Source organism: Symphalangus syndactylus, chromosome 4 (assembly GCF_028878055.3).
Source record: "Symphalangus syndactylus isolate Jambi chromosome 4, NHGRI_mSymSyn1-v2.1_pri, whole genome shotgun sequence".
Classification (NCBI taxonomy): domain Eukaryota; kingdom Metazoa; phylum Chordata; class Mammalia; order Primates; family Hylobatidae; genus Symphalangus; species Symphalangus syndactylus.
This window is the reverse complement of record NC_072426.2, coordinates 156,409,369-156,425,450: the sequence shown is the minus strand read 5'-3', so window position 1 is coordinate 156,425,450 and position 16,082 is coordinate 156,409,369. Positions and strand designations below refer to the sequence as shown.

Genomic DNA, 16,082 nt, shown 5'->3' with positions numbered 1-16,082 from the left:
AAAAGGGAAAAAGCCTACTATTTCCACTGGAATTTTGAGTTACTATGTGTGTGCAAACAAAAGCATAAAGTTTAGGTACTTAGGAAAAAGTCAAAGTTTAGGTTCTTAGGAACAAATTGTTATCTTTAATGTTATATCATTAGTCATTTTTTGGAAGCTCTACTCCTAATAAAAAAGGCAAGCAAGACACCACCTCAATAAAAGCTGATTAAGACAAACAAATATGTTTTCTTTCTCTGCCAGAACAAATCTGTTTGTAAGTCCTTCCTACATTCACCTACTACAAAGTAGAACAGCTGAGATGGACGTGGCACATTAGACACGTATGATTATATAAAATTTTATAATCTGTAAATGCTATGTAGTAGTATGAAACATCATTACTCTTTTATACATGGGCCACATAAAAGCTACCCGTTTCATCATAGCTATTGATGACTATCAGTAGCTAGAAACTTTAGGTATACAAATTTAGATATATCAAGGTAATTCAGAAAAACAACATCAACAACAACAAAAACAAACTAATTCTCCCTTGTCTTCTTACTCTTTTTGTTCCTTCTGGTCTTTGTCAGATGGTGCCTTGCTTTGCCAGCCTGGCTGGTACTTCCCTTACGCTGACCCTTTGGTCAGCAAAATTAGACAGAAAAGCCAGAACAAGAAGGGAAGAAAAGAAGAGGAAATGGAGGCAAAGATGAGAATTATTAAGAGGGTAGAAGATTATAGTTCAGAGGCTTTTCCTTTTGATACATTTTCATGTTCCCTACAGCTATGACACTGAGGCCGCGTGTTACCTTGATCAACATTTTAACCCACAGAAGTCAACTCTCCTAAAATGGTTAACCGTGGGGTAGGTGAGTCCCCATGCTAACACCTAACTGGGAATGTCAGAGACTTTTTCCTCTCTCCCTCCCCCTACTTTTCAAATGTTTTGATATTCTGTAGCCATGCAACCCTAACATTTATTGAGGACAAGGAATTAGAAGGCAAGATGCCAAAATTTTTTTTTTTTTAAGCAACTGGATTATGGCTGGGTGTTTTAAACTTACTTCCAGGTCACTTGAAATTATACCAATGTGAATTTCTTTCCCATCACTCTGAAACAGGCACCGCTCTTTACTGGCTGGCCTAAAGAATGTATATGCAGTCGTTCTCAAGGGCCCTCTGGTCTGTCCTGAAACAGGTATCCAACCCTTTCTGCCATCAAGGCCTGGACCCAGGCTCCTATGCAGATGCGTTCATGTCAAACTGACACACAGAGGTCCCCTCACTTAACATTCTAGCTGATCTGTATACAGAACTGGATTTTTTTAGATGAAATAATCAACTCACACCTTCCCACAGAAAGATGAGAAAATTGCCTAGAGTATTTTCCTTTACAGTTTCACCTGCTTCATGGGAGGGCTGCAACTGACAAACAAAATGCAAGTGAGTACGTTGTGACCTGTTAGGATATCACAGGGAGGAAGCTGTCTTTTCCTTGTGAAATGAATAGCAATAAACTTTGGCATTCTTGTGAGTAATAAAACCCAGAATAGGAGGCTTCAGTTGCTCTAAGAGTCTAGATAATTTTTCTTATCAGAGTGCAATAGTTTATAGCTATTGTTATCAGACTTCATCAATGATGTACATTCCTGGTTTTATGTCAGCATTCCTTAGTTATTCAGCATCTGTCACAGGTTTTGCACGTTCCTAACAAACACAGAACTTATCCTGTGGGGCATTAGGATGGCACACTTTATTGCTCTACAGAAAGTCCATTTGTGCTGTTTCTCAGTCCACTAAGAACAGATGCAATTGAGATTTCCAAACCCAGGGAAAATAGTATCCAGTTAAGACACCCCCACAAGAGTAAAGCTGCCCCATTTCCAGAAGGAAAACAAACCTCTCGGCCAGAGCTCTGCTTGGCGCTCCCCTCACGGACAGCAACTCTTCCTCCAGCCGCTGCCTTTCGGCTTCTAGGCGTTCCAATTCATCTTGGGTACGTTTCTGTGGGGTGATGAACTGAAGCTCTTTCAAAAGTTCTTCTTTTTCATTAATCAGCATCAGTTTTTCCTTCTCAATATCCAATGCCCCAGGCCAGGCCTCACTGTCCAATTTTGACAGTTCAATTTTTAAGTTGGCCATACTAAAAAAAAAAAAGATAAAAGAGGTATGCACATACTTAAAACTCCTGAGAAAGGTAAACACAGCCTAAGCCAAATTTGGGGCTGACATGCTGTCCAGATTTTCCTGACTTGACCTTACCAGAGAGGGGTGTGGTCTACTGGTGAGAGGCCGGAGTGGGAGCAGCAGCCTTGCACGCCAGTCTCTGGGCCTGTCTCTGCACTCAGCTGTCATCCGTTTCTCTCCCCCATCTTTAAAATGTGAGTGAGCACACCCAGCTTTCTGACAAAACGGTGAAGGCCAAGTACACAGACGCTTCAAAAGCTGAGTGCTCTGGGTGCCACGAGAGGCCAGCCCTGACATGTGACTGCCTGTGTAGGTGACAGGAAAGATGCCTGGGGGGTTCCCTTTAAAAAAACTGAGGTGAATGATGTCTGAGATGCCATCACTATCCATTTTATTCCAATGCGTTTTAGATGCTGTCAGCTAGTAAAATGGGAACCCCAGGGCAGACTGTACAGAGACTAGGGCATTAGTAAGTCAGAGAAGGAGAGGGCAGCAAAGAGAGCAGTGGTGTGGCCAACTGGTATGAAAGCGGTTGGGCCAGGTGCAGTGGCTCATGCCTGTAATCTGACACTTTGGGAGGACAAGCAGCAGGATCATGTGAGGCCAGGAGTTCGAGACCAGCCTGGGCAATACAGCAAGACCCTGTCTCTACCAAAAATATTTAAAAAATTTTAAAAATTAGCCAGGTGTGGTGATGTGTGTGCCTGTGGTCCCTGTTCCTCAGGAGGCTAAGGTGAGATCACTTGAGCCCAGGAGTATGAGGCCACAGTGAGCCATAACGGCACCACTGCACTCCTGCCTGGGTGACAGAGCAAGACCCTGGGAGGGAGTCAGGGGTTGATCCATCAAGGCTCCCCCATCGCCAAAGAGAAGGGGCAGGGCTTGGCCTTCTCCCTTTCACATTCTCCTTAAGCTGCACGTGAGTCTCCTCCCCATCAGTGCCCCGACTGGTGTACAAGCCATTTACTGAGCAGTCATTGCACTGACACTTTATACATTATTGTGCTAGCCCTGTGGTTGCTCTGTACACAGCTATTTGCAGGCAGCATACGGTGGACCTTCACTAGTACAGGCAGCTCAGCTGGCATGACACCACTGGAGCGACAACAGGTGCTGAAGTGATGTGGACAGGGACAGGAGGAGGAGGAAAATGCACCAAAGGCAAACCTCACTGTTTCCATAATTTTGCCTGACCCCAGATTTCTCTTATGTCTAGAGCTTCATAACACATGGTAGAGTTAACATTACTCCCGACTCAGTACGAATGTCCTAACCACCTGAGTCAAATAACTTGCTACATGGCACTGTGAAGACAATCAGGACTGCTCATAAGGTAAGTGGCACATGGTTCTTTCGACCATAACGACAAGATCTCAGTGAACTATGAACTCCACTGATGTTTGCACAAGGAATCTATGTTTCTACAGAAAAATGTTGGATGATTACTTTGGATATTGTTAACAGCACACACCAAAATATGAAAAACAGAAAAGAAATACTTTTTTCCCATTTTCTTGGGAGAACTTGTAGAAGGGAAGAGAAAAGGTGAATGAAAAACATAATCAAGAGCAAAGATGGAAGTAGATCCATACCTTTGTGCCATTAAGTTTCTTGTTCTAATTAAAAATAAAAATAACCATTAAAATCCTACAAGAAAACCTAGGCAATACCATTCAGGACATAGGCGTGGGCAAGGACTTCATGTCTAAAACACCAAAAGCAATGGCAACAAAAGCCAAAATCGACAAATGGGATCTCATTAAACTAAAGAGCTTCTGCACAGCAAAAGAAACTATCATCAGAATGAACAGGCAACCTACACAATGGGAGAAAATTTTTGCAACCTACTCATCTGACAAAGGGCTAATATCCAGAATCTACAATGAACTCAAACAAATTTACAAGAAAAAAACAAACAACCCCATCAAAAAGTGGGCAGAGGACATGAACAGACACTTCTCAAAAGAAGACATTTATGCAGCCAAAAAACACATGAAGAAATGCTCATCATCACTGGCCATCAGAGAAATGCAAATCAAAACCACAGTGAGATACCATCTCACACCAGTTAGAATGGCCATCATTAAAAAATCAGGAAACAACAGGTGCTGGAGAGGATGTGGAGAAATAGGAACACTTTTACACTGTTGGTGGGACTGTAAACTAGTTCAACCATTGTGGAAGTCAGTGTGGCGATTCCTCAGGGATCTAGAACTAGAAATACCATTTGACCCAGCCATCCCATTACTGGGTATATACCCAAAGGACTATAAATCATGCTGCTATAAAGACACATGCACACGTATGTTTATTGCGGCACTATTCACAATAGCAAAGAGTTGGAACCAACCCAAATGTCCAACAACGATAGACTGGATTAAGAAAATGTGGCACATATACACCATGGAATACTATGCAGCCATAAAAAATGATGAGTTCGTGTCCTTTGTAGGGACATGGATGAAACTGGAAAACATCATTCTCAGTAAACTATCGCAAGGACAAAAAACCAAACACCGCATGTTCTCACTCATAGGTGGGAATTGAACAATGAGAACTCATGGACACAGGAAGGGGAACATCACACTCCGGGGACTGTTGTGGGGTGGGGGGAGGGGGGAGGGACAGCATTAGGAGATACACCTAATGCTAAATGACGAGTTAATGGGTACAGGAAATCAACATGGCACATGGATACATATGTAACAAACCTGCACATTGTGCACATGTACCCTAAAACCCTAAAGTATAATAAAAAAAAAAAATAAATAAAAAAAAATAAAAATAAAAATAAAATTGCCATGTTAGACTGGCACTGTGTATGCAGTGTACTTCTGATTTTCTCCCACCATCTGCACTTATGATAGATGTAACATCAGCTATTCTTCAGCTTTAACCAAAAAACCATAAACAACTGTCTCAACGTACTAGAAAATTAATCATCAAAATGCTAAATAAGCATGATATTATTAACTTCATTAAGCACATAAAACAAGGGCTGGAGGAGAAAACAGATTTCAGAGAAACACAGCCTACCTCTTTACTTATTCAGAATTGAGGAGGAAAAGGCATTTTCAACATATGCATAAGCACTTGAGATTTACTTTCTCATCAGCATCACTAGTAACTTTAAAACAAAACCCCAAATGGTATGCCAATGCAACCAAGTGGGAAAGAACCAATGTCTGAAGTTTTGATGTGACTGAATTAACCAACTGAACCAGGAACAACAACATAATACAGGAAAAAGAGGCGCCTGTTTATTATTTGTGTGATCAGACATTAGGCAGGTCTTAAATTTTATTTTAGAAGGGGTGTGACAAATTTGGGGAGCAGAATATGAAGAAGACTTCTAGAAGCACCTAGGAAGAGAAATGCGATGTGAGCTCCAGACAAAATTAACTTAGAAGTCAGAGGAGGGTGAAAGCTGAAGCTGATCCCTGGGAGGCAAGAGTCAAGCCTGAAAGAATGCAGGGGCATAAGGCCCATTTCTCCAAGACTGCTTCTGAGTCATGGCCATTCTCCTTCAGAAAAGCAGACCTAAATCATGGATTTGTCCACAGGCCAGCCCAGGTGGACATACAACAAGAGGACCACAGGCACTATTGACCGAAAGCTGGCACATCGCCAGGCCACAAAACCAGAAGTTGATCCTAAATACTTATTGAAGGGCAGGCACTAATCTGGGCACTGAGAAGGAGATAATAAAGCCTAAGCATTTTTTCCTAACCTGAAGAAATTTAGAATCTGCCAGAGAAAATTTAAAGCCATTAAAATTAGCTGAGTAAACTGCTGTTCATATTGACTAAGTGACTTGTTCAAGCTCACATGGTTAATAATTTGTGGAATGAAGCTTAGGTTTCTTTCAGGAAGTGAGGAACCAAGTAATATTAAGAATACAGGTTACATAGAGGTGAATATTGTATTTATTTTACTTTGTTAAAGCCAGATAACCTCTAAGGACTAGGGCCAATTGCTTTTAAGTTATCATCATCACCAATAATAAGGAATCTACTTCAATATCTGGTTCTCAGCTGAGCTTTTCATGGTCATGGGGACAAACATGATAAATTCCTGTTTCTTGCAGGATGATAATGCAGTTTTTCCCAATGTCCTCCTAAATAATAACCCAATAGCATTTTAAAGCTCTTATAAGGAAAATAATGAAATCAAATGTATCAGTATAATCCTTTCCCTCATAATAAGGAGTTCTATATTAGGAAAAAATTTAAGTCTACTAGATAAGGATGGTGAAATCTCTCTTTTTTTTTTTTTTGAGACGGAAGTTTCTTATGTCTCACTCCAACAGAATCACAAAGTAAGAAAAAGATAGCACAGGGATTAACAAGAGTTTATGAGGTAAAAGAGAAATAAGAATCTCTCTTCCTTTTCCCTAAAGTAAGTCAACTGGAACTGACACCTCAGCACCTTCAAGGACATTAGCAGTAAGACTTCCCTTCAAATCAAAGGCAAATAAATCAATACTTATTTGCCTTAGAACTCCTCAACAGCTATTTAGTCCTATACCTGAACCACCGTATCGTATTTCCATCAAAGCAACCAATCTTCTCACTTTTAATTGAGAGTTAAGTATTGTACCAACTCAAAGCTTCTTTTTTCTCAGAAGAGAAGGAGGCAATTTCATTTCTACACTTCTCATTAATTCTCCCTGTTCCTTAGCTTTTGGTGGTGAGGGGGCAAGGGCCGGGGGGAAGAAAAGGTAGACCAGAGAGGAAGCAGCCCTTACATGCTAAAAACTGAAGGGTGGCCTTGGTAAGAATGTATGGAGAGTGCCCAGCAGATGTCACCACAGGAGTAAAGATTAATTCTGGAAAAGAAAATGTTTGAGCCATGCACATAACAGCTTCTCTGTCATTACCTTCTTTTGGCTTCTTCATACTGTAGGCTTAGCCTGACCTTTTCAGCTAAATTTGATCTACTTCTCACTCCAATCTAGTGGAAAAAAAAAAAGGGAAAAAGTCAATTAACTCTGCTAATGAATGAAGTAAATTGCTTTTGTTTCTGGGAAGTATGTGTAATTGAAAAGTTAAAGAAGATGGTACTGAAATTGGGAAACACCGATTTAAAAGACACTTATTTTATTGTCTCAGTGGGGTCAAAACATTTCTTTCAATTCAAGCTCATCTGTTTTTCAAAGACTCTAACATTATTTTCTCTACACGTTAAATTCAAGATAAAAAATATCCTGATATTGTAAATACCAAGGTAAATGTGTCTGGTATCTTAGAGTTTATGAAGGGTGTACAGGTCAATAAAATTTATGAACTGGAACTAATTTCTTTGCCTTTATGAGCCTAATTTCTAGTATTTAGCTTTCAACTGTACAAAATATAAACTAAATAAGTTCAAAAATTAATTTTCAAACAGGTAAGCCCTACTGTTGATCTCTACCTGTTTTACTTTCACAGCACATATTTCAAAGCAGCATAAAAGAATATGAAAATAAATGGGAATGTATTGAGAAGTAAATACCCGCTAATGGCATCCCAAAATGGAGAAGGTAAAATAGTTAACAATAGCCAAGCCACAATAAATATTTAAATGGCAGATATAAATCACAAATTAAACATTTTAATATAATCAATTAAGATTTACAAAAACAAGTTTTCTTATTAGTCTTAAAAGGCATGTTTTTCTGTTTCTCATTGGCCTAATGTTTATTTGAAAGGACCTAAATTTCCAAGACTCTAAACGTAACAGGAAAAAGTTAAATTCTTATATGCCTCTAGCCTTTCAATGTGTTTCTAAAGGAATACGGCATGAGAAAGTTTGAACAAAGCTACTCATATGGACAAATCCTGAAGTGCTTGGCACCTAGATAGAAAAGATAAGGCTGTGATTTTTAAAACTAATCTTACGAGAATGAAACACTGAATGCACACAGCCAGCATCCAAGTCACATATACTTCTGGTTCCAGTTTACCATCCATATTGCAATTAAGTCCCATCAAGGACAACACTGGGCCAACTCTTCAACATAGACAACTTACATCTCCGGAAATGCGTGTTTGTGACCCAGCATCAAGGGTCTGTCTGGAGAGAGATAAATGAGAGTTCACAGGACTACATCTCAAATCTGGCTCAGATCTGCCAATGTTCTGCTCCAAATGAAACCGCTCCTGCAGCTTAGCAAGACTCTGTTCAGAAAACACAAAGTGTTTCATAAAGCTTAACATGGAAGAGAGCAAACCTTCCCTACCAGGTGAAATTAAAAGGAAAGAGCTAATCTCAATGGAAAAAAAACTTTATTTTAGTAGGTACTTACCATTTTATATAATCGAAAAAATAATAGCAGGATATAATTTTGCACCTATATGCATGTGACTTTGGAAGCGAGATCATATTAAACCAGTTGTCTTATCTATCTCAAAACAGCATTTTCCTATGAACGGTATCTTTAAAATACACGCATGTCTTATTTTTAAAAATTTCATTAAGAAATTGCCTCTATTTCAATAGGAACCCACTCACTTCATGCAGTTGAAATTGTGGAAACAGAGTATCTATAACATAATCTCTCATTTTAGATACAGTAAGAGAACTTCCTACTTTGAAGACTTCTTCAATTATGCCATTGTACATCTGGACAGGACCCAAGAGATTATTTAGCTCACATCAACGTTAGGGATTAGGAAACTGAGGCTCAGAAGTTGCTAATGAGTGGCACAGGCATCAAACAAGCCCATCTGTGTGTCTACTGCATGGCACTACCTGTGGTGACATGTTTGGTTTGGTAAAGAGAATAATCAAAAGCAAATGTGCCTGCTGTGGGCACTCGGGTTTAATATACTGTGTTTACTTTACAGGGAGGATATGAACAAGTGAAAGTATTGAAAAGGAAAGACTAATCTGAACCACTTAAAACAATAAAAAGGAAACCCTAGGGTAATACTAATAAAATGATAAGAAACCATTATTAACAAAAGAGCCTATATTTAATCCTGATATTTAAAATTTTCATGATTAGGAGGAACTAGAAATATCAGAGATCTGAAACTTTTTACCTAACTTTCTCCATTTTCTCTCAAAGGGATATTTATACAAAATATACATATATATGAGGATAAAACTTAAACGATCATATCAAGTAATACAGAAAAGAACAAAAAACCCTTTTAGTGACCTTGTGCAAGTCTTTTCTATTTTTCCATCTATGCAGTGAAAAAAAGTCAGTGTTCTTCAAACTTATCTGTGATGGCAATGCATTCCATCAATTTAGTAGGTTGTTACTAGTATTTTTTTTAAATGAAATAGAAGATACTAGAAAATAAAATCAGAGTACATCACCAGTTTAAGAGTAGGCATATTTCTGTGAAATTCATTTTGAGCGTGTATATGTGTCTGTGTGCACACATGCACACCTGTGTATCTGTAGGTACACACAATTGTGTGTTACTGGGTTTTGATGTAAAATCTATTTCTTACTGTGGTCAAAGAGGTTTGAAAGTCACAGTTTCAAATAAAGTTTCTTCTAACTCTATTGTCAATCTCTGCATCTACTAATTAATGTAATTTAGTAGCTGAAAAGGGATCTAATCTTTTAATTTAATCAGGCCTGCAGATGAATCCAAAGTTTATAGGAAGAATGAGAGATGACCTAAAATTGTTGAAATAGAAGGTTCCAATGTAGATTTGCTCCAGTTCTATTAACTTTTTTTTTTTTAAAGGACCTACTACATGCATTTCTGGAATGACTGACTTAATCAGCAAGACAATTGTGGAACAAAACCAAAATACACACAAGTGAAGTCTTGCACATGTTATATATATGTTAAAACCACATTAACCCAGACTGCCTGGGTTTGAACCATAGTTTTGCTACTTACCAGCTGTATGACTTTAAGAAACTTTAATTTTTCTGTGCTGAAATTTCCTTGTCTGTAAGCTGAGAATAATAACAGTGCCTACCTTTAGTGGCTGTTGTGAGGATCAGGGGAATTATTTACACGCAAGGCAGTTAGAAGAATGTCTGGTGTGAAGTCAGTATTTATAATTATTTGCTATTATTATTTTGTCTTTTCTATTAGATTTCTTCTTGCAAGTAATGCAAAATTATATGGATCCAAGAATATTTATCTATATTCAACTAATATTTTGGAAACCAACATCAAAGTAGTTACATATGGTATTTAAATGTAGATGTTCTATTGAGAATGTAAACATCATCAGGGACTCTAACATCTTCCCATAGATGCGGACTAAATTATTCCTCAGCTAAGTAAGAACTCCAAATATATGAAATAAGAATTCTTAGTGTTTGGGATGGAGGGAAGGAGAGGAAGAGAGACACCCTTAAAAAAAAACTTGACTGTATTTGATAAGTATAGATATTCAGAATACTGATCACTTAATGGCTATTTTGTTTTTTCTACACATGATGCTGGATCACTGGGAGTTAAGACCCGCAAGCTGAGAAGTCAACAGGTTTAGTAAGGGGATCTATGGCCATTGGCAGCTTTCCTAGGGTAACTGTATAGGCATCTCCCAGCTGGGTCAGCACTCCCTACCCCACCCTTAGCTGGCACCCCAGAATCAACTGGGTCGGAAAGCTTTTCTAAGCTCCTCACATAGCCTCACCCCAAAAGGCAAGCCTTCTACTTACTGATGGCAAATGACATATCCCTTGTGTATCCTGGGCTGAGAATTCTGCTTATCGGGGTCCCATATGAAGTTTTCAGTGAGTTTCAGGGTGCACCAAGATGTTAATCTCCTCACATGAGCTCCAGGCCCCACCACCCACTATCTCAAAGGCCATCCAAAGGCTGCTTACAATGAAGTGTACCAGTCACTTGGAACCACTCTGCTCTCCTCCAAGGCAGCAGGCTACCTTTGTGCCTGCAACAGTCTCCACAGGGCCCATTCCGCACGAATGCGGCAGAGGTGGAAGGGTCATCCAGACTCTGAGGGAGCACTTCTGCCCCAGTAAGAGTTTCTGGGGGCCTCAGAAGGTAGAAGTTTGGCTTAACAAAATGTTTTATAATGTACCTGCATCAGATCTTGTTTTTCTTTTTCTCCTGAGCTAATGGCCTTTCTGATAGATTTTAGTTCTGTTAGAATGGCTTTGGCTTCACTGAGTTCATACCCGCTCTGGCCTCCAGACATTTTTTTATCAATTCTGTGAAAACAGAAAAAGAAAGAAAAAATATCAAAGAATGATAGCATATAAGTTAAACAGAGAGTAGGAAGTGGTTTTGAAATTGTCTCAGTTGGATGATTATTTCACCTCTGACTCTCATATACCAGCAATCATCTTTTCAGGCAGTTTCTCCTCCTTTCTTTTTTTTTTTTGAGATGGAGTCTTGTTCTGTCGCCCAGGCTGGAGTGTGGTGGCGCAGTCTTGGCTCACTGCAAACTACGCCTCCTGGGTTCAAGTAATTCTCCCGCCTCAGCCTCCCAAGTAGCTGGGATTACAGGCGCCCACCACGATGCCCGGCTAATTTTTGTATTTTTGGTAAAGACGGGGTTTCACCATGTTGGCCAGGCTTGAACTCCTGACCTCATGATCCGCACGCATCGGCCCCTCCTTTCTCTTTTAATCACAGGCAGCTAAGATTTCTCCCATCCCTCACTTCAAACCCAGTCCATTTCTAATCACTTTTGGGCTCAAATAAATGTATGTCTTTTTGTCTTCAATCTGTTTGAATGATCCCACTGCTGGCTGAACCCAAACCTTATCAAGTGCTGATCCTGATCTTCACCCAAGAAAGGTAAAAGACATGGGCAAATGCTTTAGTAGAAGAACACAGAGGCAAGTAAACCGCCACCTGATTTTACATAATGTTTTGCTGTAATGTCTGTGCAAAACCTGGCACAGGGCCTGTAGCTTGGGAGGCCTTTAATAAATGGTTAATAAATAAATTATTATTTATACTAGTGAGTATCCTACAATGTTTGGATTGCATGGTTAGTTTTTTATTTCTCTCTCTCTCTCTCTCTCTCTCTCTATATATATATATATATAGTATTTATTCTGCTTTTATGAAAGTTATGAGTCAAGATAAAATTGCTTGACTTGCTGGATTGAGTTCAAACTTAGGAAAACGGCAGAAGGGCAGTAGTCATTTTTCAACTCATACTGAATAAACAGCTCTTCAATGAGCTAATTTATTATCCCTGCAGAGCTGCTTACTCAGTGTCCTTACAGTTTACATCATCACCTTAGGCTAGAGGATTTCATGTAACCTAATTCTTTGTGTTTGAAGGGCCTAATCAAATTACCTAATTCTTTAAAAAAAAAATAGTTTCATGTACTCTTCATGATCACTCTCCTGGTCCTCCCCAGCTACCTGTGCTATCCGGGATTCGTTATGAATACAATTCATGATCATTCTCCTGGTCCTCCCCAGCTGCCTGTGCTATCCGGGATTCGTTATGAATACTGCACGAGTTCCCCTTGTGGGACATATGGCTATGCCTCTGCCCCAGCCAACAACTCTATACACGTTCTTAGACATATTTTTGGTCTTATCCAGAGTCTCCAGAGAAACAGCACCTACTGAATCGGAGAAAACAGACTCTGAGCTCGTTTGGTTTAAAACATTTAATAATTAATACTTATTTTCAATGTGAAAGGTATAATCTGAAAAAAAATAAAGCAATGCCATCTTAATCACTCTTCCAAACAAAGTCCACTCAAACAAGTGCAGTTTGTAGATAATGTATTTCCCCAAGTACTGTTTTAGTAACTATCTTATGCTGCTGAACAAGCAATTAAAGACTTAAAGAACCTAAGAAAATAAAATAAACTTGATCATAAGATCATCTGATAATAAAGTACAACCAATCAAGTCACAGATTAAACACATGCACATGTGCACATGCACACGTGTGCATGCACACACGCACACGTGTGCATGCACACACACACACAGTGTTTAGAATGGGAAGGGCCCCTAAAGATCCCCTAGTCACATTTCTTCCAAATGAAGAAGGCAAGGGAGAAAGTTGATGCAAATTTATACCCCAAATTGCACAGACACTTAGCTGGTAGGGGAACTATCCTAAAATGACAGATTCAGAACTGGGGCTCTTATGACTATCACATTTAGAATATCTGATGGGACTAGTGAAGTACTTTGAATATCAGCTAATTCTATTTATTTGGGAAGAGATTTATCAATGGAATTTCTGACTCCCTGAAGTATTATATCCACCAACTTGGCTGAGGAAATGGCTTATTAAATAAAACAAACGATATTTCCAAATATAGCATTTTGGCATTTTCAAACGTGGCACTTTTTAACTAAAAATAAAAACTAAAATGTGGGATTTCATAAAATAGGTAGTAATAGGGATATCTGAAATTGTGTCAAAGTGAATTTCTAAAACTCAAGTAATTTCTTCCTGTTTTGTGCAAAGTCTTCAGAATTTAATGATAAAACAAATCTTTGATTCAGAAACAAACAAACTTTATCATTTGAAAATAAAAGCAGGTAAGCTGTTTTCAGAAAAAAACCTTAACATTTAAAAAATAAAAGCAGGACTGGTTCAAGACTGCTAATTTAAACTTCAGAGAGCTTTGAACACATGAAAATTTCTTGGCTATCCACTGCTCAACAGAATGCTAAATATGAAGAACACAGCTCAGCTTTCACCATGGAACGCTTTTGCTCTTTTTCTTTTGCCTCCTTTGAACTTCTCTACTTTAAGTGCTGCCTTTCTCCTTTATTTCACTGTTTCTTGTTTTTCTCCTCCACTTTTCATTTCCCACCTTTTCTCTTTTGACCCTAACTTGCCATAAAATAAACCGAAATATGAGCATCATTTGCTGACTTAAAGTATCATTCTTTTTGTTCTTAATATGAGAAGTGCCATTTTTTTTTCTTAAAATTTCTTTTGGAAGTTCTTGACTTGAGTGTGCCCTATAACTAATTTTCACTCAATACATTAGTCTCTTCTGAAAGAGAAAATATGTTCACTTGCATTCCTTCTCTGGAAAGTGTATATCTTGAGAACCAAATTTTCACAGAATCTGTATATGCCTGTTCATCACTAGCCTGTTTTCCAATTCTGAATGCAAACTGGAGGCAGCAAATGGAAATAGGCATCTTCATGGTATCCATTTACACATATACTACACTGCTGCTTAGGGCAAAGTCAAATTTAGGACCACAAACTGAAATGAATAACGTAGAGAACAATGCCACATTTGTCTATCCAGTATAAAACTATTGTACCAAGTAAAATGAAAGCTCAAGTTTAAATTACATTATAATTCCAGATTCAACAAATATATTCCATTATATTGTAAATAAATGAAAAGTTATAAAAGCCTACAATAAGATTCTATTTAAATCTTTTCCTGAAATACATTTTCTGTCATGCCACAAATATAAGTCCCTTTATAGTATCAAGAATATGGTTTCTTAAAAAGTCTGGCTGCTAGGTTTGATTGTTGATCATTTAGTGTTTTAGTAGTATGGTGGTTAACACTGAATAAAAACAGCTTTATTTTGTCTCTAGTTAAGATAAACAGGAGAGGTCTCTGATGTTAGATATCATATCTTTCTGCTCTTGGTTCAAGGGATTAGAATCATTGCAAGAGAATGCCTGGATTTCTACAACAAATGTCTATTGTTTTCTTGTGGAATGTTATTGACAGATTCTTAAACATGCCTTAGATTCCTATAAAAATTGCTTGCAAGCAAACTGCTTTGAAACAATACAGCATTGTTACATCAATATAACAAAGACAGCAAGTTTGGCTAACCTTTAATCCCAAATGGTGACGCTGAGTTATAATTTCATGTGCCTTAAAAATGTGGAACATATGGCTGAACACGTTATGGCACTCCTCAAAGTCTGTTTTCTCTCCCCACCCCCACCCCAAAGCCCTGCTTTATGCTGATAAACAATCACTAAATAACGCATTTATGTCATTCCAGTTCTGCTTGGTTTATCGGGGAGCTCTGTAACCAGCTGAGGTTCTTACAACAGGGCTGGACTTGAGAAGCACTTGGGATCTCATAAAATATACCTGGCATAGAGACTAGAAACATTATTTTTCTAAGCACTCTCCAGATTATTCTAATATGCAGCCAGGTTTGAGAACCACTAGGATGGGAGCATCTGAAGGAGTATCAGGGTCATAATACTATGCGGTGAGCAGGAAAAAAGGAGTCTGGGCGACAACAGCACATGTGAAATTAAAGTCATGCGTCTGACTGGTGGTCAAGAGCAGCGCCTGGGTATCCCAAGATTTGACTAATCACCCAAACAAGAACAACAAGTTTGTTTATCTGGCCAGTGACACACAGGATCTTTAAAGGGGCTTGCTGCTTGGAGCATCCTAAATTTCCTAAGAGCAGAAGGCAAAGTAAGATTCCACAGGGAAAAGGAACACAGCTGGGTACTTTCCAAAGAGGTGGCGCCTGAGACCAGCTTGGCATTCCTGAGGTGCTACCAAGGGAGATGCCGGGAAGAACACGAAACCTGCCTGAACACAAAACTGACCAGGGACATCCCTAGAAATACTGCACTGCACTGGGAGGCACCAAGCAGGAGGGAAGTTTTACCTCCTCTCCGTGGTCATGTGGCTGTGAAAACCACAGACTGCTTCTCTCCCATGAGAGACCCTGTGGAGTGGAGACTGCAGGATTAGCAAGTCTCAGGTGTGCCTGTCACGGCTTGGATAGGCTGGGCCTCAGCAGCAGGGAGAACAGTGGCTTTCAGGGGCCGGGAATGGGGAAGGGATATCCTGATCCTGTGACCCTCTGTCACCTCCTTTTCCACTTTACCTGGCCCAGCTTAGGGCTCTGCTAATGGCCCAGCCAACTTCAATAGCAAACGGGAAAGGCAGAAGAACACAGGAAGTGAGGAGCGCACTCCGCCCCTTTGCTAATAATCCTAACTTGCTCTTGCTCCCCTGCCATCTGTCAGGGTTAGACTCC

The 16,082-nt window shown here is 39.2% G+C and overlaps 1 protein-coding gene across 1 annotated transcript in view; it reads right to left on the bottom strand.

Moving 5' to 3' along the window:
* The window catches only part of WWC2 (WW and C2 domain containing 2), a 228,616-nt gene that overhangs the window by 60,335 nt on the left and 152,199 nt on the right, over positions 1-16,082 (bottom strand). Inside the window, 4 exon segments of the mRNA XM_055276493.2 lie at positions 1,886-2,128; positions 7,052-7,125; positions 8,184-8,330; positions 11,179-11,308. Coding sequence (XP_055132468.1) covers positions 1,886-2,128; positions 7,052-7,125; positions 8,184-8,330; positions 11,179-11,308 — 594 coding nt within the window.